This window comes from Panulirus ornatus, chromosome 6 (genome assembly GCF_036320965.1).
Source record: "Panulirus ornatus isolate Po-2019 chromosome 6, ASM3632096v1, whole genome shotgun sequence".
In the NCBI taxonomy this organism is placed as follows: domain Eukaryota; kingdom Metazoa; phylum Arthropoda; class Malacostraca; order Decapoda; family Palinuridae; genus Panulirus; species Panulirus ornatus.
The window spans coordinates 21,428,325-21,444,206 of NC_092229.1; the positions used below are offsets into that span (position 1 = coordinate 21,428,325).

The 15,882-nt window shown below is 42.1% G+C and overlaps 1 protein-coding gene across 12 annotated transcripts in view; it reads right to left on the minus strand.

Moving 5' to 3' along the window:
* The window catches only part of by (focal adhesion protein tensin), a 1,595,780-nt gene that overhangs the window by 990,496 nt on the left and 589,402 nt on the right, over positions 1-15,882 (minus strand). For all 12 annotated transcript variants that reach the window (XM_071662733.1, XM_071662731.1, XM_071662715.1 and 9 more), the window contains exons 3-4: positions 9,956-10,067; positions 7,102-7,139 (exon numbers count right to left, since the gene is read on the minus strand). In XM_071662733.1, coding sequence (XP_071518834.1) covers positions 7,102-7,139; positions 9,956-10,067 — 150 coding nt within the window. The remainder of the gene's footprint in view (positions 1-7,101; positions 7,140-9,955; positions 10,068-15,882) is intronic.

Consider the following 15,882-nt stretch of genomic DNA (forward strand, 5'->3'; position numbering starts at 1 on the left):
TGTCTCCTTAAACGAATTTTCAATACGTATTTCTGAATACCTGAACAATAAATGCGATCAACGTTTACCTGAATGCTCTTACCGTGTTAACAACTTTATTTACCAAGATCAACAGATTCTCTCAAGATCGACCGATTTCGAAAGAGAGAACAAAAGTTTGGCAATAAAGAAAATACGTCTCACTATAATCACGATAAAAGAAAATTAAACACAGCCAGGAAAAAAAAGTTCCGGGTATACAAGATAGCTCGCCTCATCAACGGTAAATTACAACCATGGACTTGAAGCAGTGAACAAAGCTAAAAGCATAATGTAATGAACATAAGCTTAATATAAAGACTTGAAATACTGGACAAGCTAAGGACACATGATTGTGCTAAAAGTCTGGTAAGAGACACTCGGTAACATAGCTGAATAAAAAAAAAAAAAATCGACGAACTAGAAAAAAAAAAAGGAATACGAAAAATACACGGAGTATTAAGGACTGTGATGGCTTTTAAACTCCAATTACAACGTGTGTAAAAATAGTTGATAAAATAAACTAATCTTGAACACATTCTGGTGACGTATCGTCGTCACTATGTCGACACAAAATCATAACTGACAGGTGAGCACAGAGCCGCACCTGGGATCATCCACCGTCGTCTCGCTCGCCAAACTCTCTCTTACTCCACCCACTTTCGCGTCCTGACCAACGCCAGTCATTAAAAACTATTTCAAGAACTCATGTGAATCATGAACAACATTGAAGCATACAAAATGCCGCTGTATCATACCCCCAAACATTGTTTACAAGCTGGAAAATACGTGTAAGGATTTGCCTCCCATCATATGCGGGTGGCGCTGTATTACTCTGGAGATCCCAACCTGGACGCTCTCCACAGTACTCTCCTCCAGCCTGGAAACATAACACTCACCCACAGAAGAATCAAAGCACACCAGATGTACAGGTGGTGAATCAAAGCGCACCAGCTGTACAGGTGGTGAATCAAAGCACACCAGCTGTACAAGTGGTGAATCTAAGTATATGGCGTGGACACGTCCCTATGCAGGTGTAACCTACGATAACGTAGCTCGTATCTCATGTGTAAAATGTTGATGAAGGAGATCTAAGGACGATGGGATGCTGAAGCGCACTTCAACATGCACATGCAACTGAATGTGAAGTGACATGATCCTACATCAAACAGAGGCTGAGATCTGAACACCAGGACGTGGAGGAGTACGAGGATATAGGTGTAGACGCCGAGGGGAAACAGAGCAGCTCCTGTACCTTGCCTACACGATCTAAGTATGATACAGTTCTTCCATCCTAACTCAGGTATAGTCGTCAACATGAAATGCTTACGGGAAGATTAAAACGTTGTACTGTCCTTCAGTATAATGTCCGACACGATCATACAGACTTCACTAACTAGTGATTCACATTACTACAGTTGTCAATCGTCGGTATCAGTACACGAGAACATATTCTCGCATCAGAGTAAATGGGGCACCTATCTGTTCTCAAGTTTACCGAGAAAAAAAAAATCCGAACGCACTACCTAACGAAGATTCTTCATCCCACTCCATCGTGTGTGTGTGTAGTGGAGTCAGTGGTTCCCCAATTTAAAGGAAAAAATGAAGGCAGAGTGTGCGTGTTGTAGCCAACACGAGAGCAAATGTTCCCACAGCAGGCAGACAGCAAGCCTATCCGTTTCCTGACATTACTTTCTGGGCAACATCAGAAATTACCGTCATATGCGATAATCAAGTTAAGATCCTAAGAATACGACTACGTCACTGATAACAGAAGTGAAACACAGAGAAAACGGGCGAAAAATAAACCAATACTGAGAGCAAGTCAGCCAAGCTCGTGTCGATGGTGATTATTACCTCTGCACCTCAAGTCGGGCCTGAGCGGCCGGCCAGGCACACAGGGAGGAACTGTAACGCGAGGCGGCGAGAAACAAAACTCCTCCACCGCTGTAGACGGCGGCAAGTGTGCATCAGTGCTGCATGTTGCAAACCTACACTGTCCCCGCAACACACGGATCATCCCACCAGTACACCCAGGCTGCACAACGTCTCACACCTACCTACCTCCAGCAGCACTTTAACAAGCCACCTCAGATGAAGCGTCTCTAACCCACCTGACCTGATACTCTTCATCTTAATTCAGGCGCAGCTCCTGCACCTGCCCTAAGGCATCCATCTCATCCTGCCACCCACCACCCTCATCACATCTGTTGTGGCGACGACCACCCATACCCTCTTGACACCTGCTCCTGAACCCCCACATCCACCTCCTGCTCGCCACCTCCCCTCTCGTACTACCTTCATGAATACATTTGTCATTACGGTCTAACAAATCAATGCTTTCATAGTTTGATAACCTGGAATCTCGGCTAAAAACAGTCTGAGAGTATTAGTATAGACTATTGTTTACCGTCTGGCCACCCTCTCAAGTAGACCAACACACTCGTAAACAAATCAACAAACAGAGGTAAGTGCTGAACACCCAGCTGTGGAGACGGACGCTCTCCGGCTCATTCGTTTCGCCTGGTTCTGACTTGGGCCTCGAAAACTCTACCACCACAGTTCTGAGGACAATGAGTCTATAATTTTGTTAACTTCGTTTCACTTACTCGGGTGATTCTGGCTACATCAACTGTAGTTTGGTAAATCAAGAAACATTCAAAACGCTATTTCATTCCTTCGGCTCTTTGAGATAAGTTGTCGAGTTTCCCTCTACTCTCTCCACGCCCAGACCCGAGGTTTAAAGAGTTTTATGAGCTCCTCTCTGGTGGGGCTTTAACCTGCACCTTTGACCTGAGAGTTACGGAGGTCAAGACTGCAACATGTAAAGAAGTGATTAGGTTTTGGTTTCATAACAGTTCACTAGGCCAGCAGGTCTTCCTTACCCCCCGCAGTACAGGGAGAGCAAACTCAAGTAACTTCTGCACAGGAAGACATCGCATTTACGAAACGCCGCCTGGTCTCGCCTCCGAGATATGTTTTACACTACCAAGACCCGGCGGAACGCTGCTTGCGGCAAGCACAAGGCGATACACACAGCGGAGGATTACAAGGGCAGGCCACCGGCCACATGTCGCAGCGGGCAACAAGTAGTGACATCTTCATACAAGTCCAGCAAGACACGCACCATCTTGCTCAGGTGGGTTGTGGAGGAGGAGGAGGAGGAGGAAGGGGAGAGACCAGAAGAATTTCCATTCATCTGTACAACTGAGCACACAAAAAATATGTCCATGAGCTGATGAACCAACATGGATGTGCTCAAAACAAAATTCACAAACACACACACACACAGGTCTCCGTGGTTAGCCTCGCTGACCATGATTCACAGACGGGCCCACCCGAGTTCGAATCCAGGACGCGACCGTCAGCACACAGACAACCTTTGTGTTCATCCTCCTCTTACGGCTGGTTGATAAACGGATATCTGGCTTAAGCTTGGGTATGTGTGTGTGTATACACATTACCGGAAAGAGTCTTTCCCCGTAACATAAATAGAAATCGTCTTTAGTACACAAAATACAGATGAGAGATATCTTCAAGCCTGGTGAAATGTACACTTTATAATGACATGAGCGTCCTCAAAATCAATATAATCAATCTAAGTGTAACAAAAAAAAAGTCAACTTGACGTGGAGGATGGGCGCTCCTTAGGCTTCTGGAACAGCTTGTGGAGGCGAGGTACAACACCTTCCTGCATGAAACAAATAATCATGACGGAAGTAAGGGTCGTACAGGAACTGTGGGAAGTTTCAGGTAAGATCTACTCACATTCATGTTCTTGAGTTACGAAAGTATTTCACACACACACACACACACACACACACACACACACACAAACAGGCTAACACCGAACTCAGCTGACCTGGTCATCGGAATACCAGGAGAGGATTGTAAGAGGCAAGCTTTTGACCAGTGTTAATACTGCCTTCAAGCATACTCGCCCCTAAAAATGTGTTCCCCTGGCCTGAGATAATACCTGACAACGTACATGTACTCACTGTTAAGATAAGACTTGGAACGGTAGGGTTAACTCGCTCCCTTACAAGCGCCGGCAGATGACAATAATGACTCTTAGGCCATGTTCAATCTCCTAAGACATGCATCGAGCCTTGGTTCGAAATATCCTATCACTCCTCAATCAGATAAGGTTGAAATCTCTATCATTGCTAGTAGCTTCACCCGATCGTCTCACTGCACTGCCAAGCCTAAAAACTATTCCCACATTATCAGAGATGCGTTATCAGAGGTTTCCAGCTTCTCCATCAATATCAACACGAAAAAGGAGAAAAAAAACTTCAGTCGCTGATTGAACATGGATGACACGTGCAGAACAACACAGTACATAATAAGACTAAGTTTAATATGCAGCACCGGTCTGATCACATCACAATATATATATATATATATATATATATATATATATATATATATATATATATATATATATATATCCTCCCCTCTCGTTTTTAATTTTCCAAAAGAAGCAACAGAGAAAGGGGCCGAGTGAGGATATTCCCTCAAAGGCTCAGTCCTCTGTTCTTAACGCTACCTCGCTGAAGCGGGAAATGGTGAATAGTAGGGATATATATATATATATATATATATATATATATATATATATATATATATATATATATATATATATATATAGATAGATAGATAGATAGATAGATAGATAGATAGATAGAGGGATAGACAAGCTGTCAAAAGACTGAACCAGGACACATGAGACACCCGGAGTAAACCATGGAAAGGTCTAAGGGGACTGGTTGTGGATAAGGAGCTTGGTCTCGGTGCATTGCACACGACAGCTAGACAATGGACGCGAGCAGACGCTGCCTTTCTTCGTCTGATTCTGGCAGTGCTTCGCTAACGTGGGAAACGGCGATCAAGTCTAGGGAGGTGGGAGGGGAGGAGATATACACATGGTTAAGAAGCCCCTTCTTTAATAGTGGTAGGAATCGATCCATTTAACATATGACGACAGAATTAACACCAAACAAGAAACGAGTTCAAGGAATACAGAAATACTTTCTGCTGAGGCAGATAAAGGAACCATGAAGTAAGAATCAGAGACAAGACTTCTACACGAACCATGAAGTAAGAATCAGAGACAAGACTTCTACACGAACCATGAAGTAAGAATCAGAGACAAGACTTCTACACGAACCATGAAGTAAGAATCAGAGACAAGACTTCTACAGGAACCATGAAGTAGAATCAGAGACAAGTCAAGTAAGAATCAGAGACAAGACTTCTACACGAACCATGAAGTAAGAATCAGAGACAAGACTTCTACACGAACCATGAAGTAAGAATCAGAGACAAGACTTCTACAGAGGAGCGAAATGTACAAGCAGTGAACCAGCAACAACATGGTAGTCTGTTTTACCGAGGAGGAGGAGGAGGAAAACCAACAGTTTCCAGACAGCGGACGGCCATGATCAGTGTGGCCCAATATGGCCCGTTTCCTCCGGGCGACAAGAGCGCTGGCGGCACCTTCGCCAGCCCAGGTCCGGCTGCTGGGACCAGGGGTTTGATTCTCCAGCATTCCACACTTGTGCCCATCATCATCATAAGCTGAGACACCTTGATTTCATGGCGAGACTGTTCGAACACAATGAATATCTTGTGAATGGTGATAGCAAATGATCTTCAAAACTGCAGGAGACAAGTATCACCGGATGGCGACGAACTTGGTATCTGATGGTACAATATCATGCTTGAGAACAAGCCAGCAACACACATACATATGCTTATATCAGACATTATAAAATCAATCACACATAGTACAGGACGAACACTGCAAATTGTCAAACTAACGGATGCAATTAATAAGCAAATTGACAAATGAAGATCTCATAAACAATAGACACACACACACACACACACACATACACACACAAGAAGATCCAACAATCTGCTGGGAGTGTGTTGTTGCAGATAACTAGTGTAGGAGCGCTGTATGTCCGAGGGAAAACTTGAAACAACTTGTCCTGACCATCTTCAAAATTGCTCACAACTTCACCCGAATCTCTCTTTCCTCTGAAGGTCTATGTAACTAAGGATAGTCCGGCGACACCGTGGCAAGCAGCGTTAATGATCAGCGTTTTTAATAATACATATTCATAAATATCTATGTTTCCAGACATTTCAGTACCCCAGTAAAGTCTCCTTTGCCTGCCCTAAATATGTATATATTTCCTACAACCCTGATGCTCAAGTCCGGCGATATCATTATATATATATATATATATATATATACGGAACCTACAAGTAGACGTACAACTTCTATGGCAGTATTGCCACTCTTTATCAGTGTCGAGACGTTGCAGGTATTCCACGGGACACCAACAGCAGCAGGAAGACAGATAACCTAACAATGACACAAGGTTGGGACTAGCATCCCTGGTTCACAAACACACACCTCCCGGCCCCAGGAATTAACCACAGCTGCACATCCGGAAGAAGACATACAGAGAACACCAACATAAACACGGCAAACGTTGTCTTCCATCATTTGAAGTTATGAAACGTACGTGATGGAAGATATGGGTAATGCCATATGCCAGCCAATGATGGCGAAAGTTCACCTGGACCTTAATCATGGAAACAACCACAGTATAAGTTACAGCCTCCAGACTGTGCACGCAAGGTGCAAGAGCATCGTACTTTCCCACATACACTAGAGTGGAATTAACAATAAGACTGCAATAATGACATACTCGTGCATAAGTTGCATTTATATATATATATATATATATATATATATATATATATATATATATATATATATATATATATATATATAATTCGGTATAAGAAAACAAAACTAATCTATACATAAAGTAGGAGCAATCACCGGGGACATGCTTAAAAGAAAAACTATATCGCGCATACACACACATAAATATACATAGGCTTGAAAACTTAACACGAAGTGACAACCACAGTGCAGTAGGCTAGTACGAGGTAGAGAATACAACCACCACAAGCAGCTACATTACAGGACCGGCACACTCACTGTACAAGACAAGCCTGAGTGTATGAACCACAGACGGACAAACTGCAATCATTTCTTACCTTGGGTTCGCAGGCCTTGTGGACCAGGTACTTGCACACTGGAAAATACCGGAATTGTCGTTAGTTAAATTTGTTCTTTAGATCCTGGTGCAATATGGGCATTATCATATATGTGTATTCAATGATAAATATCACAGTAGTCACATTGCTCTTCTGGGAGTAACACATATGAATAGTAGCAATACATGACATACAGTGTGGGAGTTACTGGAACAATTTCATAAACATGTATTCTGCACAGACAGACAGACAGACAGACACACACACACACACACACACACACACACACACACACAGGTAGGGAATACAGAACATCCTTATCTTTCTGTACATAAGGAGCCTAAGCGAACACCGAATAATATATCCATCTACATCTTCCTTACCCACTGCCATCTTTGTGTATGATCTGTAGGGCGAGCAATAACCCCTCGAGAATATATGGAGAAAATATATCTATATTTATCTATTATACTTAGTCGCTGTCTCCCGCGTAAGCGAGGTAACGCAAGGAAACATGAAAAAATTGCACAACCCACCCACATACACATGTATATACATAAACGGCCACACACGCACATACACATACCTATACATTTCAATGTAAACATACCTATACATACACAGGCATATACATATACACACATGTACATAATCATACGTGTTGCCTTCATCTATTCCCGTCGCCACCCCGCCACACATGAAACAGCAACCCCCTCCCCCCGCGTGCGCGCGAGGTAGCGCTAGGAAAAGACAACAAAGGCCACATTCTTAATGGAATCTAAAAATACGGTTTATATTCACACGCTCCATACTTTCTGGTGCTTTCAAAGTAAATCCAAAGCCTGTAAGTGTAGACTGCACTTCACCAAAGACTGTCCTTCACAATGGGCTTCTATGAGGGACATTATTTGCCACTGTGGCAGACCCCATCAGAGCTGGCTGGCCTCTTGTAAATGATCCATAAATTCTTAAAATCAAGACGATGGTGTTTTGGATCCACACTGAAGTAAGGAGGCTTATACTCTACCAACACCCTTGTTAAGAATGTACACACACTAATTTTCATCGTTGTTTATACTTATGTAGTTTGTATTATCTATGAAGGACTTAAATGATATAGAATCCTGAAAATCAAATGTTTTCTCTAAGTTCTTGTCATTCACTTGGTGGATTTGCTCCATATCCCAAACGCATTTCATTTTCTAGTCTTTAATTTTATTTGTATTCCATCAAGAAGAATTCAAAGTTAAACTCATCAGCAATGATGTCTTCGTCTTATACTTTAAAGTGTCACAGCGTTAATATCAGACGCAGCGACAACATAGATTTCAAATTCTGTCTTTGTAACCAGACCTAAAGACACAGCAGCGGAGTCGTACCCTAGTGTAGAACGCACTGATCCTCCTCTACTGAGCTACTGCACCTACTGTGTCCAGATTTATATGACCTGCCATGTTGGTGTGACCACAAGACGGCCCCGCACCGTGTACACAAGTATCTACACATAAATATCTATAAAGCTTATGGTAAAATCATGTAAACAGAACCGGTATTCTACACATGATTCATATTAAAGTCAGCCATGTTCTTTTCGAGTAGATTTAAGCATATTTTTACGTAAAGCTTTGAAGGGTTACATTGCAAAAGAAATTTTTGTCTTTCACGTATCTGAGTAAAAGAAAATCAAACAGGTCGAATGATCATGACACTAGTGAAGTATGTTAGGCTATGTTTATGCAAGTGCGTACAGCTTGACTACCCAACAATGTGAATTAAATGCAACGATAGTTTTCTATCAAAACAACATATATATCATACCGTCCATATCTGTAGTCTATACTTTCTTGCATCAATACTTAGCGTAGTTTATAAATATACTCAAGTTATATCGCATTCAATTTAATCCAAACTTGTCTTCAGAATAAACTTTTGATACAATAAAGATTTCCATTATGTGCACACGCGTAAAAAATAGTCAATATATCAATATGTAATTTTCGTTTTTTTTGAGATTACTGTTATTCTGTGACCGCTTCAGAAACTAGGACATACAATCACAATAGTCTCTCCAACCTGCAGTACTGGGGTCATCCTCCGTATCACTCATCCAACCAGCACATCGGATGGATGACTGCACACCGCATCCATATTCATTCCGTCGCACAATGACCACACATTACTGCGACTTCAAGGTATGTCGTCTTTAGATAGCTACAACACCTCTCCTTTACACACTGATCCTCATAGAGCCTTGTTACCTAATGCTGACTCCAACAGTGTGATGATTACGTAGACTACTAGTCACCCTTTGCCAGCTTTAAGTCACCTAAATTGACTTTTTCTCTCCCAAAGTGTCGAAATATAACCCTTTAACCACGTAAGCTGAGTTCTGTAGCTCTCAGCCAACTGTCTCGATCCTCATATGGTTCTTCGTATAACACAGCTTTCGCTCACTGAACACTAAATTTACAGTCACCTCTGCACAAATCTCTGTTAACCATGTATCTAGCCATTTACTCTCCCAGAAAATTTCCCTCAGTATCTAACATATTCCCTTCCTTACTCTTACTCACATTCAATCTCTATCTCCAATCCCTTACAATAATAATAACTATACACACACACACACACACACACACACATATATATATATATATATATATATATATATATATATATATATATATATATATATATATATATATATATATATAAATGAACCATCTATATCCCAACACACCCATTCAATACCTAACCCCGTCAGTAAAGGCTGGGCGGCCCCTATGGAAGGTTAGTTACTATAAATGCAATATTTCTCATCGCCCGTTATGATGTGGGTGAGCATGGCACTTACCTCTGCAGCAAGAGCCCAGCTTGATGATAGGCTGGTGGCACACGTGGCAAGGCCGCGATTTCTTGATTTTTTTCGTTTTAAACACATGACGCTGGGCCTCCACTGTGCTCGGCTGTGAAGGAGGAGAAGAACTGTCATCAGTATACGTGTTGAATCAAGCCAGTCCTACCATGTAACTCCAGTTACAATAACTACAAATGTAGGAAAAATAATTACGAAGATACTCACTAAAGAATAGGCTTTTTTACTTTCTAAAGATATTCTATATTACTGATTAGAAAATAGGCAAAACATTTACACAAAAAGAAAAATAACTTCGGTGAATCCCAGATTTATTTAGTGCTTTCACAACATAATGAAGTTAGTCCAGTAATATGTTGTTCTCATTTTCTATGCACAACATCGAAGAAAATGAATGTCAACTGAATGGCACAACTTACCTACTGAGGGACAACTGCAATGCTAATGTGTACCGTATTGACAGCACTCAGTAAATTACTAACAAAAAGAATTTACATCCGTCACACATAAACGCCTTAATAATAAGTAATTAAATTACACGTCACAATGAAGCAGCCTAAAGCATATTATCTAATACGGCTCAACAGAATTCTACGCTCAGTGTATGTTCTTTACATATAACATGTAAATACATTAGTAACCCTATCATGACAGTCTTTATAACAACAAAAACTCTTGATAGGTAATGATGGCTGTCCATCACACCAATACATTATTCACAGCACTCTTGTTTTAACACGTTCCCGGGGGAACATTAGAAGAACACATCATCATCCACAACAGTATATATGTCTGTAATGTAAAGTATATAATGTTTAATAGTCCTGGTATAAATAAGGCTGACTTTCTTACCCTGTCTCAGTCGAGGGGTCTGTATAACACCAGGAGGCAGGTTTTCATGAACCTGGGAGGTCTACTATTACACTCCCTGTACCTACAGTGTCAAGTGCACTCGTAGTAAAGTTATGAACCGGAGTGTTCTTGATTCATGACACCAGAAGGGTGTTCGAGCAGATGCAACTGAACATCACACACACACTCACCCGGTGGTGGAGCACACTGGCATAGACCTCATATGGTAATTTAGTGAGAGTGCTTCTTGTTATCCCTTTGAAGCCTCGAGTTTACCTTCACCTGACCACTACAGTAGTTTGCAACCCCGACGTTTGTGGTTCTTTCCTGTCCCATACCTAAAGGAAGGCTTAGAAAACGGCAAGGGAAACACACAGAAACAGATCTGCAACACCCTGTAATCATGTAGAAAACAGAGGAAGGATTCGTCATGTGTTATACTTAAAAAGTACCAAACATGCGACCAAACCAAACGCAAGAAGCGAACCCGCTTCATACCTCCGCCTCGACGTGCGGCCCCCCGGAGCGACCCTTCCCTGTGAATAATAAACATCATCAGTCCAGTCTTGGATTATTCACCAGCAGGAGGAACTTCAGCAAGACTGATCGCCCATGAATATACACGATTTCCCGGCCATTTTCGGTAACCCTTTCGTCTACTCCTGTGCGCTATTTTCAAAGGCATTACATCTCAATCGATAAAAGGGAAAAAAAACAATGTAGTTGAGAGACAGACACAATAAAGTGTCCGGAAAAAGAAAGAAAAAAAAAAAAAGCCGGCACGCCCTCCATATGTTTTTAAAGGCATTGCACTGCTATGGTTTATTGTGGGTACAAGCACATGACGCTATCAGGGGGAAATAATCGTACATCTGGTCGCTGAGACTAGCGTTTCTCACGGTAAGAGCATCAGCAATCCTCCTCATGGTGCCTGAGGCTATCTTGACGTAATTTTTTTTTTCTTTTTTACCCTTCCTGGCTGCCACTTCATTTTGGGAATTTCGTATGTGGGCTCTTTCTTTTACCTGTGCTTCAAAATGGTTGGCTGTTATCTTTTGGAGGAGAAAATACAAATTCCCTACAGGTAACAATAAAACGTTGGTACACCCGAGATTTCTAGATGCACTGGGTGCTCAAAACGCATGATCTGGAGGCTGCCTCCTGCAACACATCATTAGTGTCTCACCTCATTCAGGAGACCAAGACCCTATGATCCACAACATGGACTTGGAATACGTCAAGAAGCTTGCCAGTTTCATGCCTAGATGTCTGCACATGGTAATCAAGGGTAAAGGAAAAATGATGAAGCAGTAAAATCTAAGTGTGAGATTGCCTTTGAAAATGAAGGGGGAAGCAGACAAGGTTCTTTTGTGGACGCTGTACAGACACTCTAAAGGTTTGCACAAAAATATGTGCATCTGTCTGACTTAAAATTTGCACAGAACAAATCTTGATGCAGTAATGAGAGAAGCAACGTTCTACTAGTAATCCAAAAGTATAACATGGACTTCACTGTAATAACCTATATGTAATATAAGGGAAAGTTTTTCATTCATGAGGCCCCATCTTTAGAACATTTTCTAAGACAACTTCTTAAACTTCTGCATCAACCATGATCACATTCATTCAATCCATTCATCCACCAATCTCATACAACAGAAATACTTCTTCATATACTTCTAAACAAGTTTCATGTTATGTCCTTTGGGTGTCCTATCCCTACATCTTCCGAAGAACTAACTATTTACTATGTTACTTAAAGGTTGTGATTACGCCACTCATCACTCTTCTCTCTTCCAAGAAGGGTAAAACTAAGTCCCTTCTCTTTCCCTACAACACAGCTCTCTTAATTCTCGTACCGTTTAGATGCTCTCGTCCAGACCTCCTTTGTTCTTCAGGTGCGCTAACCAAACTTAAAGAGCATATTCCAGTTCTGGCCTTAATGTATAATGTGAACACTTTGATGAATGATTCCTTATTCACGAACTTGAAGATTCTTCTAATATCTGACATCACGGAGTTTATCTCCTCAACTCCTCCTCTAAGGTGGAATTGTGTGTATGAGGCCGTTTGTACACGTGTGTGTGTGTGTGTGTGTGTGTGTGTGTGTGTGTGTGTGTGTGTGGGCGTGTGTGTTTCTGTCTGTCTGTATGTGTGCGTGCCGGTGGTTAGGGTATTTGGGCTTTAGGCCTATCAACTGCCAGAGTAATTAAAACCATTAATTTGAAGCCGTAATCACCATACAGAAATACCATGAACACATTGTCTGAGGAGGTAAGCTACTAGTTGTGTTCGGGAAGGTGAAACCCCTGGAATCCAGGCTACCTATAGTTCTTGGGGAGGTAAACACGACCTTTCCCTCAAAAGTGGAGAAATTTTCAATCGATTAATTCGACATAATTTTGGTAAGAGTTGGATTTTGTGGGGGCTTTATTGATGAGAACACTGCTCAGAAACGTTTTTCTGAACGTTATACTCAATAGAGCCCAAAGAATATCCGATGTTTGCTAAAATTTCACCTTACTGAATCTAATTCCTTAATAATAATGATGGTGCATCAGTCACTCTGACCTTAGTGTGCTCAGTGATGCTGGCATACGATGATTTCTTGTATACACACTAGGAACTTTTGTCTTCCAGATTCTCTGTCTTCATGAGAAGCCAAATTCCGCCAGGCAATCTCCTCATAACTGAAATGCTACATTAACAATACTTAACCATCTCTAAGAAGTGGGTGTTTTACTACTTGAACCACTATCCTGAACGTTCCCTCAGTGTTACCACTGGATATCTTCTTCAATTCACGGAAACTCTTTGAGGGGATTATGTATCATCAGGACCACTATGCACTTCCATGTAGTTACCCTCTCCATTACGTGCTCTGTGCATGGCCATGTAACAGAATTCCAGCAACCTAAAGTTGTCTCCTCGCGTCCCTCTGTCTCCTCTTTCCCCTCCTTAGCGTCATGCATCCCTCAGGACACAACAGGTGAGATCTTATCCCTTCAGGAACTTTTGTCTCCAACACTCGAATATCATGATCACGTGCATTTTTCCTTGAATATTTCGATCCTTGAATTCCATAACTTTTTCTTCTGAAAGTGAACTGGAGGAAAGGGAACGGTGTAAGAAGCTGTGATAAACATGAAGAATGAGGTAGAAATAAGCAACTCACGGCAGCGTGATATATCGTGGCCAGAGAGAGAGAGAGAGAGAGAGAGAGAGAGAGAGAGAGAGAGAGAGAGAGAGAGAGAGAGAGAGAGAGAGAGAGGCCGAGGGAGTGGCATCGCCATGTGCAGCGCACGGGCCCACCATCACATGCAAATTACATGAAAATGAGGTAGGTTGAATATTTTACCGAGGATGAAAGTAAGTCGGAAAATTCATCTCGTGAAATATGAGAAGGACGTTCAAGACTGATGATCTGGTTATCAGTCAGCCAGCTTTCTTATCTGAAGTTGCAAACGTTCTAACGTAGAGTAGCACAGCCCTGTAACAGAACGTCCACACACACACACACACACACACACACACACACACACACACATACACACACACACACACACCTGCTCTCCGTAATGTGAAAAAATGAAGGTTCCTTGACAACGATCCTTTACATCAACCAAAGGCCGTGGGCTGAGACAGGTCACCATAGGACGTGGTGTTAACAGGTGCCTCTCTCCCTGGGGTGTGGGGCTGGGGTCATGTCACCCAGGGTTAAAGGAATGGAATGTTATCACTCAGAGATGTGGTGGGATCTGTCACCTGGAAATGGGAGGATGAGGGAACCGTCACTCTTGAGATATGGTGTTTCGTGAACCTGATACCTTAAGCTGTGGTGATGTGGCACCTCTTACTGACGTGTGGTGGGGGGAAATGCCCTCCTGGACGACGTGTGTGTGTGTGTGTGTGTGTGTGTGTGTGTGTGTGTGTGTGTGTGTGTGTGTGTTCATCAAGGGGTTTGGTCCCCACGCTGGGTATCACACGTAGCCTCGTCTCTGTATCCTCTCCATTCTGTTTGTTTCTTTCCTCACGTAGGGTGACCAAAACTGGACACAGTATTTAACTTGGGTACGCACGAGTGACTTGTAAAGAGTGAGGATAATTTCTCTGGATTTGAATTCGATTGGACTACATATAATCGAATTTAGTTCACCTTTCCAGCTGCTTCTGGGCACTGTTTACTTATCTTGAAGTCACTGGAGATTATTACAACTGAAATTAATTTGCCACCTATAGTACATCACAGTTTGTATGTCCGTTTGAAGCTGAAGACCTTCAATTTCTCCTGTAGATTCATTTCCCAACTTAGTATCGCTTGCGAATTTCGATATCCTACAACGGAGCCCATTATCAATATCATTAATAAATATGAGAAAGAGAACCGGTCCTAAGACTGATCCTTGTGATAAACCTGTTACGTCTAACCATTATGAGGCTCGACCGTTGATTACAACACTGTTTACGTCTAGTTACCTGAGTTCCTCACCAGGGAAGTCCAACCCCATCTATACCAACCAACTCAACTTTAGTTAGTTACCTATGAAGTGGAACTTTGTCGACTGCTTTTAGAAAATCTAGGATGTATGACGAATTGCTGTACTTTCATCATACTTGTTGGTTATATCACTAAAGAAGTAGAGCAGATCTGTCTGGCATGAATGATTTCGTCTAAAACGATGCTGAGAGTCATTTATGAAGTCGAGGTCCTATCACCTTAAGGTGGAAGAACCAGGGTATGACTCACCCTCAGATGTAAACTGGAGTCTTTTCTACCTCCTTCAGAATACCTTACGTCGGTTCTGGAAGGTCGTTCTTCTCCACAGTTCAGTCTTGGACCAAACTGTTCCAACGTTCCTCTGATCAGCCAAGTTGTCCAGTTCCACGACCCGTGGTTCTACGAACTCTCCACAATAAGGAAGTCATGTAAACTTTCTGAATACCTGTTACGTTTACTTTTTGAAGTTTCTCTCTCTAAAGTAAGGTAACGGTTGTCCACAAGGGTAGTCGGTAGCGTTCTGGGGCACTTCCAGACTTCGTATGTTTACAGTTTC